This window comes from Ornithorhynchus anatinus, chromosome 9 (assembly GCF_004115215.2).
Source record: "Ornithorhynchus anatinus isolate Pmale09 chromosome 9, mOrnAna1.pri.v4, whole genome shotgun sequence".
NCBI classification, from domain to species: Eukaryota; Metazoa; Chordata; class Mammalia; order Monotremata; family Ornithorhynchidae; genus Ornithorhynchus; species Ornithorhynchus anatinus.
The window spans coordinates 21186462-21206399 of record NC_041736.1 but is presented as its reverse complement, the minus strand read 5'-3'; the positions used below and the strand labels follow the sequence as shown (position 1 = coordinate 21206399).

Sequence of the window (19938 nt, the reverse complement as noted above, 5' to 3'; positions counted from 1 at the left end):
CATTCAATTGTATTTATTAAGCGCTTACTGTGTGCAAAGCACTGTACTAAGCACTTGAGAGAATACAGTATAACAGTAGACACATTCCCTGCCCACAACGAGTTCACAGTCTAGAGGGGGACTCACGGTCATAAGTGGCTCAGTAGAGGAGTGAGGAGATTAGTCAGGGCAGATTTTCTCAAGTAGAGGCCTAATCTTTCTCATTGGCATTCCAGAGGAGTTCTTGGAAGTGTGATTACAAACCATTTTCAAAACTCAAAATGAAAGAAGACATATAATAATAATAATAATAATAATGTTGGTATTGTTAAGCGCTTACTATGTGCCAAGCACTGTTCTAAGCGTTGGGGTAGACACAGGGGAATCAGGTTGTCCCACGTGGGGCTCACAGATGAGGTAACTGAGGCACCGAGAAGTTAAGTCGCACAGCTGACAAGTGGCCGAGCCGGGATTCGAACAACTCCTAAGACACCTAGAGCAGGCCAGACGCCAGGCAACTGTTCGTTCCCCATGAGTCTAGGAAATCCTCTGTTCTGAAGAGGCCAAAACGCTGTCCCATCTTGTGGAAGGGGTGATGTGATGGTGTTAACCCAGTGGAAACAGAAATGGAAAAGAGAGATCGGTCATAGTGTAGTCTCAGACATTAAAAGTTGGCGTGCCTTCTTTTCAGGATGTGAGAACGTGGAAGAAGTTACACCAAACCCCCAGGGGCATGTCTCTTCACTGATTTCACTTAAGAAGAGTCTGGGCCAGCGGCCTGCCTTCATCCAGCCTATTTCGAGCTGCAGGGTGTGCAGTGGGGAGACAGTCAGATTTCATGCCAGGGTGTCTGGTCTGCCCAAACCAGAAATCCAGTGGTTTCATAACCAGCAGCTAATGCTGCCGACCAAAGATCTGGTTTTCCACTACGATGTGGCAACGGGCATGGCTTTACTGCTAATAGTCGATGCTTTCCCAGAGCATGCTGGGCAGTACTCTTGCAAAGCAAAGAATAGCGCTGGCGAAGCCACTTGCACTGCTACGCTTACAGTGACGCCCGAAGGTAAAGCCCGTTTTTTCTCCGAGGCATTTAGTTTGCTGCATACCCGCCTCTCCTCCTTACCCTACTGACCTACCTGTCTGGTATCACGGCACGTGCTCTAGCCAGCAGGTAATACACTAATACAGTAACAATCTCACTGACACGACACCTTCACTGAATGGATTTTGATATCTCAGCCGATGACATGCGTTGTGCTTTTTAGAAGCTGTGATTTTTTGGACATCACTGACCCTCTACTTAATTGCTTTTCTCTGCTAAATGACTAATCTCTGTGAACAATATATAGAAGGTTGATTTTCAGGTAACAAGTGACGAATAGTAATTATGATTGGGGAATTGTTAAGTGCTGCTTATTATAATTATCATTACTGTTGTTAATAAGGTATTTGTTAAGTGCATACTATGTGCGAACCTGTGTTCTAAGCCCTGGGGTAGATAAAAGTTAATCAGGTCAGACAGCGTCTCTGTCCCTCATGCGGCTCATAGTCTAAGGAGGAGGGAGAATGAGTATTTGATTCCCATTTTACAGAGGAGACTGAGGCACAGAGGAAGTCAGGTGTACACCCAAGGATGTAAAACAGGCAAGGGGCGGAATCGGGATTAGAACTCAGATCTCCGGACTACTGGGCCCGTGCCCTTTTCACACTGTCACACTGCCCTCACCAAACTCTGGGGTTTTAATTAGCTGAGAGGAGATGCAGGAGCAGGTAGTTCCTGAAAAAGCAGGCTGGGCCTCCTTGGAGAATGAAAAGAAGAAATCGGCTTCCCAGAGCATTTGCATGAGCCCTCCATTGCCACTATTCATCGCTGACAATGAACTTTCTTTTGTGTGTTACTCCACCTTCCAAAAGCGTAGTGCATCTGGCATGCTGAATTTCCCAGTGAAGATGACCTCTCCCATATCCATCCCTCATGCCATCTTATTTTTGCTAATAATTTGGCCCAGTAACAAGTGTCAGATCTTAATATTCTTTTTTTTCTTGTCACTTGATTACACAGTGCAAGCCCTAGATAGGCAAAGTTCTGGGAAAGATGTAAGAGAATCTACCAAGGCCCAGGCCCTAGCAGAAGTCTGTAACGATCCCCCTTTCACAAAGGAGACAAAAATGTACCAAAAAGAAATTAAGTCACTTCAAGAATCATCGGGTGACTATGAGGTGCAGGTTTTTGAAAGTGTTTCAGGAAGTTCCTCCGTGACAGCTTCGGCCGTGCGAGAGGTGACGCTGCAGCAAACGTCGTCCATCTTGCGGCTTGCCAAGGGTATCCAGGTATCGGAGGCCGCTGCCGAAGAGGCAGGGGGTGGTTCTCCAGAGATTCTCCTGAAACTCAGGGACCTGACTGTGAGGGCTGGAGACACTGCTCAGTTCACCTGCGTGGTAGGAGACGACACGGCAACGAACGTAACCTGGACTCACAACGGGGAGAGGATCCAAGAATCGGAGAGAGTGAAGCAGTCCCAAGATGGCAGGGTTCTGCTTCTCGCTATTCACAGTGCTCACCTGACGGACCAGGGAAGGTACAGCTGCACCGTGAGCAACGACTTCGGAGAGAAGAGCACCTCTGCGCTACTAACCGTGGAAGGTGGAGATTTGATTTTGCCTATGGCCTCCCTCATTTCAACCTCATCATCATCATCTCGTAGATATTAGGCGACCATTTCATTCATAAAACTCTGCACCGAGTTCTCCTTCAGTGTCAAGGTTCCAGATGAACCCCGCATTGAGGAAAACTCTTTGAAGTAGTAAGCGTGCCTTGTACTCAAGCACACCGTTTCTTTCAATAATAATAATAATAACGACGGTATTTGTTAAGTGCTTGCTATGTGCCAAGCACTGTTCTAAGCGCTGGGGTAGATACAAGGTAATCAGGTTAATCCCACGTGGGGCTCACAGTCTTAATCCCCATTTTGCAGCTGAGGTAACTGAGGCCCGGAGAAATTAAGTGACTTGTCCAAAGTCACATAGCTGACCAGTGGTGGAGGTGGGATTAGAACCCATAAACTCTGACTCCCAAGCCCATACTCTTTCCACTAAGCCACAGTGCTTCTTCAAGCCATGTTGCCTTCCATCCAGGTGTTGTTGGAAGAATGTTTCCTAATTCCCTATCAGCAATCTATCTAAAATGATTAGTAAAAACACATTATGAAAAAGCCGGGGTGTGCCTTGAAATGTTTGTATGTTAAGGACTCTATTCATAGATGGCTTATAAATGAACTAATTTGCATGCATTATCTCTCTATTTTCACTTTTTATACCAATGGTTACTTTTCTTGAGAAAGACACTTTATTTTACTAATTTGAATCTCCTGTGAATCCTTGACCCCTGTACCTTAATAGTCATCTCTCACATTCCACTTAGTAAATATGGCAGATGTTGAGGACTAGGGTACATCCTCTAACTAGGAAAGCCAGTAACCTAGAAAGCTGACCATCACCTGTTGTGATATTCACAGGAAGAACTTGCTAAATTAACTGGCGATTACTCAGATTCCACCTTTCTGGCCCTAAAATTGGGCATGGAGTGTTTCTGGGTGTCTGTGCCCAGGAAGAACAATTGCCCCTACCTTGGAGAATGTGGAATGTAATAATGGAGAATGTTACTGGAGAAGCCTCCAGTAACAGAGAGCAACACTTTTAGCCAAAGATTTAAGATTCCCTGAGCTGCTGTTCTTACCAGTTTGAATAATCTAGTAAACAGAAGGAGGATTGCTGCCTCAATGGCACTGAATTGGCAGCCTTAGTTTCCTCCTCACTTATTGAGGAACAATTTTTTTTTAACTTGATAAATCTCTGTTATTATAAACTAGTTTTCTAAGTTCACAGAAGATCTAGGTAATACCCGCTTCTGTAAGTCAATATATTAATAGAGTTCTTACACTTTTAATAGCCACCCCAAAAAAGCACCATATCATTGCTTTTAGTTGACTAACAGAGAAGGCATTTCTTTTCCATCCTAATTATTTATTATATAAAGCCGTGTGAGTTTTTTCTTCTAAAAGGGACTAATTTAATCCTTTTCCTAACTTTATTCTTACCCAGCTAAAGAATCGCAAACCAGAGCAGTTACCAAAATTACCCTGGGTTCAAATACTAAAAGCATTCAAACATTCAAAGAATCTCAAATTAAAACAACTTACGAAGTAAAACAGGAGTCTTCGAAGACGACGAGCTTGTCACTAACTTCATTTGAAAGGCCACACGAAACCGAAAATCAGATGAGCAGAGACAACGAACCGGAAATGTCGCATGAAGATTTTATGGAAACGGGACTCGTCTGTCTTAAGAAACTCTCCCCAGCTAGAACTGTAAAAGGAGGAGGCGATGGGTCACTCTTCTGTGTTTTGAAAGGGATATCTGCTCCTGTTGTTACTTGGCTTCATAATCAGCAAATAGTTGAGGAGTCTGCACTGGGTTCCTTAAATTATGATGGGCCACTGTATAGATTGAAGTTACTGAGTGAGGGTAGAGGGTAGTCATGGTGTTATGTACAATTGCAGAGTTATTAATGGGGCAGGGCAAACCAAATGCAGCACTTGTGTAAAAGTGACAGGTTGATAACTGAATGTTCTTTTGAACTGTGAAGCTTAGCCTCAGTACATTCAAGCCTATTTAGTCAATGGGAAAAAGTAAGGTGAGGATGTAATTTGTCCAATGCTGTCCTGTGTGGATTTCTCTCAGTGTTTAAGGCATGTAAACGTTTACAACATCGTCTGAATGAGGAAGGGGATGTCAAAGACTTAAAAATAAAATTGTTCTCCAGAACACTTCCATAAGCCTTGTCAATCAGTGGCATGAACTCTTGTGAATTTATGGTTGGCACTGTGATATTGCAGAAATTATGAAACAGTTCTACGCTTACGGATAACAGCCATTCCAATAATCTCTTGTGTTTTCTTTTAGCTCTGGAAACAGTTCTGCAGGAGGAGATCGAACAACAGATTGAGATGGAAGTGAAAGGTATGACTCAAAATTACAGTAGAGTTAAATGTGTTCTCTAGAGGAAGGGACATTTGGAGCAATGTTTATTTGCTTACATCTGTGGGTCACTGGGAGTACTTATGTATTTTACAGGGTTATACGAAGCTGTTGCATGCTTTGTTGTAAGTGCCAAGGGTTACATGCATTCCAAGGTCTTTTCAGTTTTAAAATTAATTTTAAACTTTACATTTAATTGACTCTGCAGCGGTATGTGACTTCTTCACGCTTTGCAACTGTTTTCGAAGCTTTCATTTTGTGAAACTGTCATTCTTAGTGCATGATTCACTTAAAATAGAATGATATAAATAGTATAATGAATTGATATTTAAACATGAGAGTAATCTAACCCTCATTCTAAGAATGCTACCTGAGTAAATGAATTCCGATAGAAAAATCTTGTGTCTAGGACGTGTAGAAGCTGTACGTATCCACTGTATTTTACATCCAGTGCACACACATCAACTTAACATTCTGTATTCCTTACACTGGCTTGCAGATAGCTTATACAATCCTTGTTGCCTGCCTTTTTGCATAAGGTTATGAAGTTAGTGGCTGTATTAGTTCGAATAAACGCCTTCTCATTTCATTTAGCTAATGATTTGCAGTTACAATTTTTGAGTATCATTTTCAAAATAATCTTATCCTCAAATGTTTGAGCATTTTACCCACGATCAGAAGGATCAGAAAGGGCGTTTATTCTACTGTCTGCAAGTCAGGTAAGACTTTCTTCTCAGCCATCAAAAGCACAAAACGCTTTCCTACAGCAAAACTCCATGCACAGGAACATGTTATTTTGAAATTCATTTTTGCTTGTTCAAGAAGAAATTTCCACAGTTTGAAGAAAGAACAGACAACGAACGATTTTCGTGTCAGAATCTTTAAAACAGAGCATGGTGTTGCGTTTATTCGAACAAATATGGTGAGTGAATTTTTTTTTTGGATTTGTGAGAAATCTGTAGCATGTACATGATTTCATATTCTACATTGGCATTTCATTTATTTTCAACTTTTCAAATGATTATGAAAATAGTAATCTACTTTGTAATGTCCTGGGTTTTTTTGCAGAATTGTTCTTCGAAGAGGAGGTCGGGATTTCGGAAAGCAGAGAAGAAATGCGAGCTGCCTTTTCTGATTCAGAGGACTGCTTAGACCACAACCTGGTAGCTGCTAAGAGATATGCAAGTAGAATATCTTCTACAAGTTCCTGGCCTGAAAATTTTAAGCCTACGTTTACACAAAAGCTAATGTTTAAATATGTGTTGGAGGGAGAACCTGTCGTTTTTGAGTGTAGGCTAATTGCTTGCCCAGCTCCAGAGATGACATGGTTTCATAACAATAGGCCTATACCAAAAAGTCCCCGGAGAATAATCAAAAGTGAAAGCGATGTACACAACCACTGTACCAGCCTGTTGGTTACGGAGGTAGAAGAGAGAGATTCTGGAAGTTATAGGATATTTGCCATTAACAGTGAGGGATCAGCGGAGTCAACTGCTTCGTTGCTTGTTGTGCAAAAGGGTCAGGATGCCAAATATTTAGAGTTTCTGAGGAGGGCGGAGCAAACTCAAGAGAATGTCGAGTCTTTTGATCAGCAAAGGAGAGAAGATAGGATAAAAGTGGACTTGCGCTTTATTGGCTCTCCCTTTAACAAGAGCCAAGATGTTGATCAAAAGGGAATGATGAGAACCATACACTTTGAGAAAAGCAACCCCATTAGAAGGCAGGGTTTTGTGTTCCATGATGAACAATTGGAACGGGCAACCGATGTAAGGGAATGGGTGAATGTAGGTGAAAGTTTCTTGGACGAGGAGACAAAAATGAAATTGCAGCGTTTACGGGAGGCTAAAAGGATTTTGGTGGAAAGGAGGAAATTATCCCTTTCGGATATGTCCCCTGAGACAGGTCTCAGATCTGCAAGAAGTCAGGAAAGTACCAAACTCTTTCAAAATGTTAGTGAACAGTTTGCCCATTTGTCGGATTCACGACGAAGTGGGGAGTCGGTAGATCATTCAAAAGTCACCACCAAGAGGATGTATCAGTTTCACGCTCAGGTGGACGAAGACGTGGAGTTTGGGAAACCTTCTAAAAGCCCAAAAAATTTTCCTGGAGACAGGATAGGTGAAGAATTAACCCAAATTAAAACTGCTTTGACTCAAGCGAAGTTACCAAGAGAAACTCCAGTAGAGCATTCAGAAATGATAGGCAAAGTTAGCCGAATCACAGAAGAGGGGGAAATTTATTGCAAGGATATCGAAACCACCCAACCATTTGAAGCGATCATAGCAAGAGAAGTCACTAAAGAATCCCCAGAATCTACAGTTAATGTGCATCTTGGTGAAGAAATACATAAAACCACTCAAAATGAGGATGGGATAACCGATACCATTAATTCAGATCCCTCTGAACTTGTTCTTTCTTTGGAAAACAGTTCAGAAAATATTGAGTTATCCAAGGAAAGGGTAAGGCAAGAAAACTTAACACAAATAAAGCAAACCACTCCTGGGAAAACGCACAAATTAAAAACCGAGTTAGAGGACAAAGCAACTGGATCAGAAAACCTTTCTCAAAAACGTTTTCCACGTTGTCCACCCTCGTTTGTTCATGAAATTGAATCATGGGAAGTAAATGAAGGGGAGAGTTGCATTTTTAATTGTTATTTCCAGGGCTGCCCACAACCCATCGTCACTTGGTACAAAAATGACATACCTATTCCGCGTAATCAGGGATATATCATCCATTCCACAGAAAACCACTCAACTCTAACTTTCTCTTCTGTTCTCCCTGAAGATGAGGGTTCTATTACCTGTGTACTGTTTAACCAATATGGAACGGTGAAAACATCAGGCCTACTTAAAGTGAAGGCCAAGGCTAGCTTTGAATCAGATGACTACCAAATGCTGCAGGATTATACTGAAGAAGAGGAAGAAGTGAATCTCGCATTTGGCTGTAAGGAAGAAAATATGTACCTCCCACCTTCCAGTTGGGAAGATCGAACACATCTTCCCATTTGGCAAGCTAATACACCTGTGCCTCCCACTGCGGAATCAGACTCGCTTTCTTTTCCTGTGGAAATTCAGGTAATAGCAGCTACTCCTACTCCAGAACAAGATAAAGAGCTCAGAGATATTTTTGAACCGGTGGAATTTGAACCTGAAGCCAAATCGCAGGACTATTCTCACTCCCATAAACACAAATTCAAATTCTCATTTGATGTTACCAATGAGCCACCCAAGCTGATCCGTGAAATGCCTAAATACATTAGCTATAGAGAAGGTGACCCAGTGGCGCTAGAATGCTTAATCTCAGGCGAGCCTCGCCCCGTTGTGACCTGGTTTCAAAATGGCAGAGCCCTAAACCGTGGCCAGAAGTTTAGGTTTGAAGAAGATCAGAGCAGCTATAGGCTACACATTGATGAAGTGACGACCCTGGACTCCGGCGTGTATGAATGTGTGGCCGAAAACAAAGCTGGAATAGTAGCAAGTGCTTGTGATCTTACGGTAGAGTCTGTCATTCAGAGTTTTGATAGCTATTTAAGAAATATCGGAAGTATTGAGGAGGAAGTTCACACCAGTCGACAAATTCAGGCAAAAGTTGAAAAACCACCTTTGCGTGATCATTCGATTAGCTTTTACGTTTGCAAATCTAAAGTGCAGGAACGTTCTGTTCCTCAGCACTTCCAAAGTCTTGAGGCGCTTCAGCAGATATACTGGAGGAATGAAGAACGCTGCAAATCTTCAAAAGAAGAACTGCCCAGATTCATGGGTGTCATGAAAAAATCTGTAACAATTAATGAGGCACCCTTACCTGCACATCCTGATGTGCAGTGGCCTAGTAAAGAAAAGGAACAAACAAAAGCAGTAAGAGAGGAAGATACTGTGTACTCCTTTTATGAGGATTTTATCAAGGTTAAATCCGTAAAAGAGTCGGAAGAACAGTTCGGACAACCGGAAGACTCAAAAGTGGAAAACAGATATAAAGGTTCAACGAGGGAACACTTATCAAATATCAAACTTGAAAGCACCATTGAAAGTTACACAGGGAAAGACTCATCCATTATTAAAAGTGAAGAGCCTCTCGGTGAAGAAACAGCGTCCCTAAGAAAGAATGGGAAGTCTGACACAATCACTCCAGAAGAGGGGCAGGTCTTGGAAAAACCATGCTCAGAAGAGTATAGCATCGGAAGCGCTCGGCCTGAAATGTGTATGGCGTATAATGAAAGTTCGGTAGGGAAGCCACTCAGTAATGCTAGAGAAGTGAAAATGGGTGATAGAATGTTTTCAGGGCAACTGGAATCTGAGTTGGATACATACAGCATTGTAATGGATTTAAAATCACTTTCCTCACAGATAGATGAGAATTTTCAAGATCACCATGAGGTAGAACAGGAAGAAATGTATTTCCTAGATCAGTCTCCAACTTCGGGCAGAGTTGAGCCTGAAGCTTATTGTCATAAAGAAAACTTAGGTGACACTTTCCAAGAACCAGATGGAGTGCAACCAGAAGAAACAGTTGGATTTGATGCAAGTAATGTTGTATTTGACTTGAAACAAATGTATTCTCATGTGGGACATAGAAATAAACAATTTCCAGAACAAAGTTTGCAGCAACAGGAAGAAAAAGTTTTGAAAGATGAATCTTCTGGTCTTGAACCGGTGAAAATCATTTCACCCGGCATTTCAGAAAATGGGCAACACACAAAATCATTTGAAGAGCAAGATGTATCTTACAGTCAAGAGTTTTCTGATCAGAATATGATCTTGTTAGGAAAATACAGTATTCAAGCAGCATATGTGGAAAAGGAAGGTCCTCAAATTCATGATTTAAAAACTGAGACCACAGATCTCTCACTGAACAGCCCATCTGAAGGGAGTCACCAAGAAGCATTTCCTTCATTTCACACCTCATCCTTGCAGACTCAAGATTCAAATCTGTCTGAAGAAGTCAGTCATCTGGAACCCGAGGATGACTTCATATCAAGCTTGAAAAAAGCTGCAAGGGAGAAGAAACACCTAAATATTCCTATTTTGAAGGAGGAGGAGGAAGAGAAGACACACAGAGTGTCTATGGAGTCCACTTCATTTTGCAAAGATGATACTGAAATATGTAATTATGACGAGGTCTTTCCTAAAGAGCATCAAAATACTGCCCAGGAAATAGATGCAACCAACAGAAAACTGTCTGTAAGTCAATACTTGCCATTTTTGAGAGCTGCCGAATGCCTAGATCAGATAGGACAAATGGGTGAAGAAGTAAATGTCTCACAAAATGAAAATCGTTATGAAGAAAGCCGAATTGAAAGAGAAAATTCTGTCTCCAGTAATGAAGCCATAAGTAAGGCAGAAGAGGGTATGAGCACGAATCGCTCTGCTGAAAATATTTCTGAAACGCTTGAGGTAAATACTATTGAAGGGAAGGAATCAGAGCCTTCTCTAACGAAATATTTACTTGCAGCTGGAAAAGAGGGGGTTCCAGAAAAGCAAGATAGTTCCAGTCAGGTGGAATTTTTCCAAGAGGGATCAATCACCTCAATGGAGGTTGAAGAGGTAACTTTCAGCACAGTTTATGCATTTTACAACCAGCAGCAAGAATCATCAGTTCGCCCATTTTCTCCTGAATCAGATATGTCAATTGAGGTAGCAAGCACCAGTAGTGAAGAAAGCCCAGAATTAGACCAATTTTTTACACCTCCTTCATCGGTTGAAAATTTTGAAACTCCCACATCACATGAATCGTGTTTTACTCCAGTGGAAACCCCTGAAGTGTACTCAACTCCTTCAGGAGGGGAGCCAGCTGAACGGTATTCAACCCCTTCGGGAAAGGAAAAAATTGAACGATATGCAACACCTTCTGGAGGAGAATCAATTGAACGATACTCAACTCCTTCCGGGGGAGAATCGGCTGAACGTTACGCAACCCCTTCCGGGGGCGAATCAGTCGAACGATACGCAACTCCTTCCGGAGGAGAATCAATCGAACGATACGCAACTCCTTCCGGAGGAGAATCATTTGAACGATATTCAACTCCTGAAGGAGAACCACTTGAACGATATTCAACTCCTTCTGGAGGGGAATCACTCAAAAGATATTCAACCCCTTCAGGAGGGCGTAAAACCAATGTAAATTTAAGAAACCTCCCATCAAGCCTCGAAAGGGAGGACAGTACCCCAAATGAGCTCTATCACACACCTACAGGTGAAAGGAGTTCGGCTTATGAACTTTGGCGGTCAGAGTCGTTCGGCACGCCTAACGAAGCTATTGAACCCAAAGGAAATGAAATGCCTCCAGCATTCATTGCACCTCTGACCAAAAGACAGATCTATGAAAACACAACCTTAGGCTTCATTGTTGAAGTTGTGGGCCTTCCCGTACCTGGGGTGAAATGGTACCGCAATAAATCGTTGTTAGAGCCAGATGATAGAGTCAAAATAGAAAGGGTGGGGGATGTATGTTCCTTGGAAATTTGTAATGTTCAGAAAACAGAAGAAGGGGACTACATGTGCCATGCTGTGAATATAATTGGAGAAGCCAAAAGCTTTGCCAAGGTGGATATTTTACCTCAGGAGAGAAGAGCAATAGCACTGCCTTGTCCAGTAACCCATCAACATGTCATGGAATTTGATTTGGAAAAAAATCCATCTTCAAGAACACCATCTCCTCAGGAAATCATTCTGGAAGTAGAACTGGGTGAAAATGATGTTAAGGAATTTGAAAAGCAGGTAAAAATCGTCGCTATGCCTGAATTCACTCCCGATCACAAAAGCATGATTGTGAGCTTGGACGTCCTTCCAATGAACCTCGTAGAAACGAATATGGCCTTTGGAGGGAAAGAAGATTCGGAATTAAAGATTGATTTAGAAGTAGTTGAAATGCCTCCACGCTTCACAACACCAATCTGTGATTGCAGAATCCCTCAAAATTCAGAGGCGGTGTTGGAATGTTCGTTGATTGGGATCCCCACACCGGAAGTCAAATGGTACAAGGAATACACGTGTATTAAACCAGATGGGATTAAATATGTGGTTACTGCAGATGAAGGAAGTCATACCCTTAAAATTCGGAATATTTCTCTTATGGATAGTGCCATATATAGGTGTAGAGCAGTGAATAGTGTGGGAGAGGCTATCTGCAGAAGTTCTCTTACTTTGGGAGAACCAGAAATGGTGGCTGTGCCTCCAAAAAAAAGCAAAGTGACTGTAAGTAGCTCTAAGGAGAAAGCAGTCCTGAAACGCCAGTATTCAGACAAGTTTTTTGAATTTCTAGTCACAGAAGGGCCTCCCAAGTTCATCAAAGCTCTTTCTGACTGCAGCTCACCTTTAGGTACTGCAGCGTATTTCCAGTGTCTGGTTCGCGGTTCTCCTAAGCCTAACATCCGCTGGTATCGAGGTGATAGGATGGTTCAAGGGGATAGTAGATTCAGCATGGAAGAATCGGGCACAGGCTTCCATAACCTGTTTATTACGAGTTTAGCCCAGGATGATGAAGGGGAGTACAGATGTGTGGCTACAAATGCGTTAGGAACGGCAGAGAGTTGTGCGGTGTTGACCCTGAGCTAAATTTGGATGAACGGATGTGAGACTGAATTAAATGGTGGTTTAACCAAGGATAGTTAAGGTTATTATTGTAGATGCTTTTCGTGTTTTGAAAATTTTCATTTCTAGAGGAAATATCAAAATTTTTGACTAATAAGTCCACTTAAAAGCATCATGTTGTGTCCTGTATGTTTTATATGTAGAAATCCTATATCTGTAATGTAGGTAAATATGGAGTCATCTTTTGTCAGTCACATATAATATTAAATTGTTTTTGTCACCTAATTGTTCATTCTTTTACTTTACCTCTGCTTTAGAATCTTATTGCAGCAGAACAGAAAGTCCCTTTTATCTTCTGTTCCTCTTTCACTGGTATTACCAGATCACATTAACAAGTAATCTAACTGTTCAAAAGTAGAAGGGATGGGACAGAAGAATTTAGTGGTCAGGAAACAGAAAATCTGAAGCTGAATAACATTTGTGGCAGAAAGTCACGGGGAATGTTTATGGAAGGCATACGATGCCCATTTCAATTCTCCCTTTCAGGTCCAGAAGGATGTTGCCAAGACATCCTGCCTCAGTTGAAGGATTGAAAAATCTTTCTACCCAAAGCCCACACCCTCTGAGACATTCAAATCTAAATCCAACTGTTTCAAAGACTCCCTGGGATGTGTGCCTGAAAGGGAAGCCATTGAGGGAGGCATAATGAACTGAGGGATTTGGCTGAATTTTCATTGCCACACCTTCCCCAATTCTCCTCCAAACCTTCTCCTAATCCACCCCCTGCCCCTTCAAAGGACTCAAGTCTCAGGAAAGCTGCTATGTACGGACATAATCTGACTATGAGCATTAGAGATTCTTCCCTCAGTACCCTCTACTGGGTGCCCAGGAGTACCCTAGTCTACCCTTTCCTCTCCAAGAATTGTTCTCACAGAAATAATTAGGCAACTTTCATTTATTTATTCTTTCCCCAAATATTCCTACAAGATTGAAATAACTGGAAATCTGTAAACGGGATTGGATTTGTCTTTATTTGAGGTTCATACTTCTAATTTACTCTGTAATTATGCTTTGATTTCATCTAATTTAATAGAAGTATGCATAAATCAATGGAATAATCTAAGGGGAAGTGGTCAATATTTAAATTGAAGATAAACTATAGTAAATTGAAGAAAATACTTCATAAATAATTTCAGTAGGTGAGAAAATTACTGGGATATGTGAATAAAAAATGAATTTAGATCAAACCTGAACGAGACCTGTTCTACTACTCCAAACCTAGTATATACTTTATTCACAATAGTGCCACCTATCTCTTACAGAATTTTGTGAAGCAGGATCATTTTAAGCTTAAGCTAAAATACATTCGTGTTTAATAATGTTCTTGCATGTTCAACATTTGTAACATTTGCCAGATACTTAATGGTGGGTTTTTCAAATAAAAATATTAGTAGCCTTCAAAATCGCATAAAGTACTGCAGGACAGTTGATGTAGTCTTCATAGGATACGAAGTCCTGAAATAAAAAGAAGACCTGCAAATCCATGTCAAGGAAGATATTGATGTTCAGGTCAACTATCACATGATTCCTTTTATGCATCCTCTAGCTACTGTTGTCAGAGGAATGCCGAGGAGTGGAACCATTGGTCTCACCCAGTAATGGCATTTCTCAGTAAATACTAATCATTAACTGAGGAATTTATTTGGGGCTCAACATTTTTTCCTTATTCAAACATCCAGAATTACCTAGATACTCTACAACTATAGGTCTGGGTCAGCAGAATAAGGTTCAAATGGGACCTGATACAAGTTGTCTTCACCGCTCAGAGCAGATCTGTTAGTTGGTCTTATGTTCATTGATCCAGCTCCCTAATGGAATGGGACAGCAGAAAGACCTGGAGATGTAGGTAGCAAGGTAGCATTAGGAAAACATGTCCTTTACTCCAATAAAATTTAGACCTCTCTCCTGGTGTGGCTGTAAAAGAATATAATCAGAATAATCAATCAACGGTATTTATTGAGCACTTCCTGTGTGCAGAGCACTCTACTAAGTGCTTGGTAGACATGGTCCTTATTCACAAAATAATGTGGTTAACTGACTGTGCATGAGAAACATTTTGCTTACTATAAACTCATCACAATGACAATATAAAGGTATAGAATGGTTTAGCAGCTTCCTTTGGTGAAATTGGTTTTTCGGAGATTGAGGAAAGTGATTGTAGAGATCAGAAGATCTGTGATGGATTTTGGCAATCAAGTTTTGTTTGGTCTTTGTTGATGGAAAGAGTTAGTTTGCTGTTATTACATTACCAAAGAAATCAATTGAGCTATGGCAAGACAGGCTGTTGTATACCAATGACTGGCGATAAATTTTATTTAACACATACCAGTGCATTGGTTTCATTAGCTAAGGTGATTGCAATTTTGAGGGTGAGCATACCTTTTCCTCTTTTGATAATTATTAGGTGAGGAAAAGCAAATCAAAGTAATCCAATATCATCGCGAGTGAAGAGTTTCATTTTATACCTGTATTCATTTCTTCTTCAGATATAATGGTATTCTAGGAGGTAGAGACACCTCTGGAAAAAGAAAGTTATAAATCCAAAGAACTAAAAAGTGAATATACTCCCAGTGGATCTTCTCTAGCAAGGTGGACTATGGAACTGAGGCAATTATCAGATTAGACAAGCTAAACAATCCCTATATTTCTATGAAATATCCAAATAATTGAGGTTGACTGGGTATTTCGCTTGTTCTTTCTGAATAATTATGTCAACTCATCATTTCACTTAACCGGTGTAGATGAGGGCAGGTATCATACACGTGAGAAACTGGCAGACATTTTCAAGATAGTAGAGGCCTCCTTATAAGGGGCTTTTAAAATGTCATTTTCATTCTACATGGATGATTTTGGCCAATGCTCCCTTTTGCAATAAGCATGATAATTATGCCTTCTCCCATTAATCCTTAAATGGAAATGATGAAATACAACAAGGTTAGTATTTCTTTAGACCAGCTATTAGGTAGATTGAATGTTGTGTCTTGTTCGGTTGCTTTTAAAATAGCGTTTTGTTTAGACTTAAATATTGCTGTAAAAGCTTTTCCTCTACAATAAAATACTTTCAAATCTTAGTATTTGAACTCATTCTCTCTTTGTCTCTTTCTTTCATATTTGTAACCAAATTGCCTTTCAACCTATTATATTGTGCAAAGTCTCGTAGTTACACTGGTAAGGTGGACACAGGCCAAAGAAGCGTCATAAAAAAGCATGAACTTTTCCGCAGAGTGGATTTCCAAAGAATGGGTCATCGGCAGTGCCCCTAAGGCTCCCCTTCCCTGCCAAAAGTGCTATTACCCACCTCAACTCATGCTTTTTTTTCCCCTCTAGTAATATTTTTTTTTCTAATTATTTGAGAGAACTGGGAGGTTTTAGTGAACCCCTGATTGGAGACCTACCTTTTGTCTAAACTACCTTTTGTAATTTTCCAAACGTTTCTGTTGACCTCATAAAATGAGAATGAAGTTCATGGAAAATCAGAATGTAGTTGATGGTTTGAGAAGCATTTTTGAATCCAATCCCAGTATTTCTTCTGCTTAAGCACTGCATCTCCTGCAGGAGCCTAGGAAAGAAAATGAAAGACGCAGATGAAAATCTGTTCATGAAAATCTGGACTACTCTAGATTAATTGTGTACTATTTGGAGGGTATTATTATGCTAGCTAGTATTTGCTAGTATTTGAGCTCTTTCTCTTTTTGTCTCTTTCTTTCATTTTTGCAACCAAATTGCCTTTCACCTATTAGGTTGTGCAGTGTCTCATAGTTACAGTGACTAGGTAGACACAGGCCAAAGAAGCACTGTAAAAAAAAAACACCTTGAAGATGTAGAATACTGCAGAGTTTTCACAGCTTCCAAAGATCTTAAATTCTCTTTTAACCTTGGTAACATCAAACGGTATCCTGAGAGCTAAGAGTAGATCAGTGGCTCTGAACCCCCTTGGATCCAATCCAAGCCCAGAGGACATTTTGCATCCCCAAAATTCCTTTTACTTCTATCTGTTTTGTAAGAAGAAGGAGCAAGAAGAGAAACTGGCCCTATTTTTTTATGTGTGTTATTCATTAACTAAGGACTTCAGATTGTTCTTTAAAAAAAAAATGAAGACATTGACACCACAAGGAGAATATTCAAGTAGGTAATGCACTAGATTCACAAAATGTGAAAAAGGTAATTCCAGTACAGTGAGATCATCGGGGATTGCATTGCGGAGTTTGGCAATTTCTTCTTTTACAAATACATTATTTTAAATGGTTACGTAATGGAAGAGCCATTGCCAAAAAGGAAATTTTAAGACAAGAGCATTAAGCATTAATGTTTGTTTTGTAGCTTTTATTTTCTAGTTAAATCCCCATATCACACAGCTGAATTTTTTCTCAAAATACATGTTAAAAATATTGGTACATATATAACATTCATACAGTGGAATCTATATAGAAAGTGAAATTGTGCATAATAGTCCAAAAATGATTTATGTTTTCAAGAATGTTGTTAATAACTTCCAACATTTTACTTCTTAATTTCTGTAGCCTACTAACTGGCAGGCACAAATGAAGCATTTTGGTGAGACTGTAATCATTTTCTTTCCATACAGAATTTTCTAGTTCTATTGTTCCATCTGCTGAGGAAGAAAGCACCGACCTCCAATTATCAGGCCAAGATGTAACACCTGAACTTATGTCTGAAGCTTCAGTTTATTCCTCCAAATTTGGTTCCAGTAGGGAAGGCAGTGCTCCCATGTTCATCAGACAGGTTTCTGACACTGAAATAAGTTTAGGAGATGTAGCCAAACTTTCGGTGACTGTCACTGGCATCCCAAAACCTAAAATCCAGTGGTTCTGTAATGGAGTCCAGTTGACATCTTCTACAGACTACAAATTTGTATTTGATGGTAATGATTATAGCCTGATCATTCTGTATGCAAAATCTGAAGATGAGGGAGAGTATACTTGCATTGCCAGTAATGAATATGGCAAGATTGCGTGCAGTGCCTGTCTAAAGATAACTCACAAAGAGGTAGGGGGGGAATGCGGAGAAAGAGTGGGGGAACCAGAAATAGGGGGACTTATGGAAAAGAGGGGCGGACCTTCTCCTCCTGTCTTCATAAAGAAGCTCAAACCTATTCAGTGTGCTCAAGGGGTTCCTGCTATCTTCGACTACACAGTCACTGGTGAACCAATTCCCGAAATTCAGTGGTTTAAGGGAAATGACCAGCTTTGTACAAATATATATTATACCATCATTCAGCATTCGGATGGTGCAGGCTCATTAATTGTAAACAATCCTCAAAGTAAAGATGCTGGCCTATATATCTGTAAAGCAGTAAATACTTGGGGTGAATCCATCTGTAAGGCAGAATTGCTTGTGTTTCAGGAAGGGCTTGATTCCTCGCCCCAAGGAAAAACAAGTCAAGCCTTTCTTGCAGAGCCCTGCACCCCTGAAATGGATTCCCTCCAAATGTTACTAACGGGACATGATGTCGAGGCAATTTCCTCAGAGCAAGAGATCACATCCTACATACAGGACACCATTTCGAATGCCACCTTGATCATCGAAGATCAAGCAACCTTGGGGAAAAGCCCAACCTTGCTGGAATCTATGGTCACGGAAGAGCAAAAGGTCCTATCTTCGGAAGTTTCCCTTGAATTTCCTGCCATTGATGAGGTGAGGTCTAGCCAGTTGACCAAAGAACCCTCTCCCCTACTGCAGTCTCAGGTGATGCAGACAGAGATAACACTCCCAAAAGAAGACATTCTGTCTCTTCATAAACCTCCATCCCAAGCTGCCTCATCTAGTACTGAGAAAGTGTTTCAGAGGGCTGTGAGCACAGAAGAAAATGGCACATTGCTGGCTGAACAACTTGTCGTCTTGCCAGCCACCACAGAAGGGGAATTTCTAAGATCTACAACTGAACCACAAGTGCAGGTCCATTCCAGCCAAGTGACTGAAGAGATTCCTCTTCCAAAAGAAGAGGAGATAGCTGCCTCAGAGAAAAAACAAAGAGCGTCTCTTCAGAAAGAAGAGCACCAAATGGTCTTGCAGTTACCCTTTTTAACGGGAAATCAAAACTTAGTAGAGGGACCAGTGGAACCTTTTCAGGAAACAGAGATCTTGGCTTTTGAGGTGAAACATGAACCCCAATTTCCCTCAGGACCAGTACACACAGAACAAAAAGGCGTTCTGGTAGAGAGCACAGATCGACTGGAAGCTGCAGAGCAAGATTTTGCAGTAAGGATTCAGGAAGGGCAGTCGGTAAGGATTCCTCTAGCACTAGAGGAACAGCAAGTACTCGGGGGAGAGCATGCTGATGACATGACAGCTTCAGAAATGAAAGTGACACAAGCTGTAAAGCAACCCAAGGAAGCTAAGAATGTTCACGAAGTACAGGAAAATGGTATTCTTGATAAGGAAAAGCAGTTGGCCCCTGACATTCCCGAACAAGTCCACTTAGACATAAAGACACAGATCCGAAGAGCCCTAAAAGTCGCTGTGGCAAGAGAACAACCCATCCTCTTTTCTGAATGGCTGAGGGACATTGAGAAAGTTGAAGTCAAGACTGTAAAAGTTACTAAAGAACCTAAGTTCGTAATGTGCACGTATCTCATTACCACTTCAGGAGGTTCAAGTATCCAAGAATTCACCATCACCCTTGAGGGTATCATTCCTCAGACAGCTAATTTGAAGACACAGCTTAAAGATGCCTTGTGGTCCATTGTTTGTGAGGAAAAACATGTGCTAATTGCAGAACAACCCAGGATAAGTGAAGGGGTTGGTTCCTGTTCAGATTTAATAGAACCGGAAAAGGTTGAAATCATCACCGAACCAGAATTTCAGTCCGGAAACCTTGTCTCAGATCAAGAAGTCCACTGTGTTAGTGTGGAAAGTCAGGTTAGGGATAGAGGTGCCACATCAGGGATTCTTTCTGGATCCCTCCCAGTTGAAAAACCACAGGAGATTGTGAAAATGATTGAGAAAAAAGAGTCGAGGTTTGAAAAAGATACCGAGGACAGTGCCACAGCCCCAAAATCAGAGAACTGGTCAGCTAACAGGGATTGTCCTATCATACACAGGCATTTGGTAGACACTGTTGCTGAGGAAGATGATAGTGTAAAACTTTCAACTGTAATACTGAATGCCAAAGAGGTAAATTGGTATTTTGAGAATAAACTGTTGTCTTCAGACAAAATGTTCAAGTGTTTACAAGATGATAAAACCTATACACTAGAAATCAACAAAGTGAACCAGGAGGTGCATCAAGGAGATTATACCTGTGAGGCACAGAATGATGATGGAAAAACATCAACTTCCGCAAAACTCACAATAGTTAAAAGAGGTTGGATTA

The 19938-nt window shown here is 40.9% G+C and overlaps 2 protein-coding genes across 2 annotated transcripts in view; both read left to right on the top strand.

The window, feature by feature from the left end:
• Positions 1-19938, top strand: part of TTN (titin) — a 305556-nt gene that overhangs the window by 60150 nt on the left and 225468 nt on the right. The window contains 3 exon segments of the mRNA XM_039913043.1: positions 2042-2623; positions 4942-4998; positions 17191-19929. Coding sequence (XP_039768977.1) covers positions 2042-2623; positions 4942-4998; positions 17191-19929 — 3378 coding nt within the window.
• LOC114814274 (muscle M-line assembly protein unc-89-like) lies at positions 5846-15676 on the top strand. Its single transcript, XM_029072230.2, has 2 exons — positions 5846-5938; positions 6085-15676. The coding sequence occupies exon 2, from the start codon at positions 6132-6134 to the stop codon at positions 12567-12569; it is 6438 nt and encodes a 2145-aa protein (XP_028928063.1). The 5' UTR covers positions 5846-5938; positions 6085-6131; the 3' UTR covers positions 12570-15676.

Excerpts from the sequence above, each read along its gene's own strand:
- LOC114814274 (XM_029072230.2), top strand. The coding sequence starts at position 6,132 with ATGCGAGCTGCCTTTTCTGATTCAGAGGACTGCTTAGACCACAACCTG.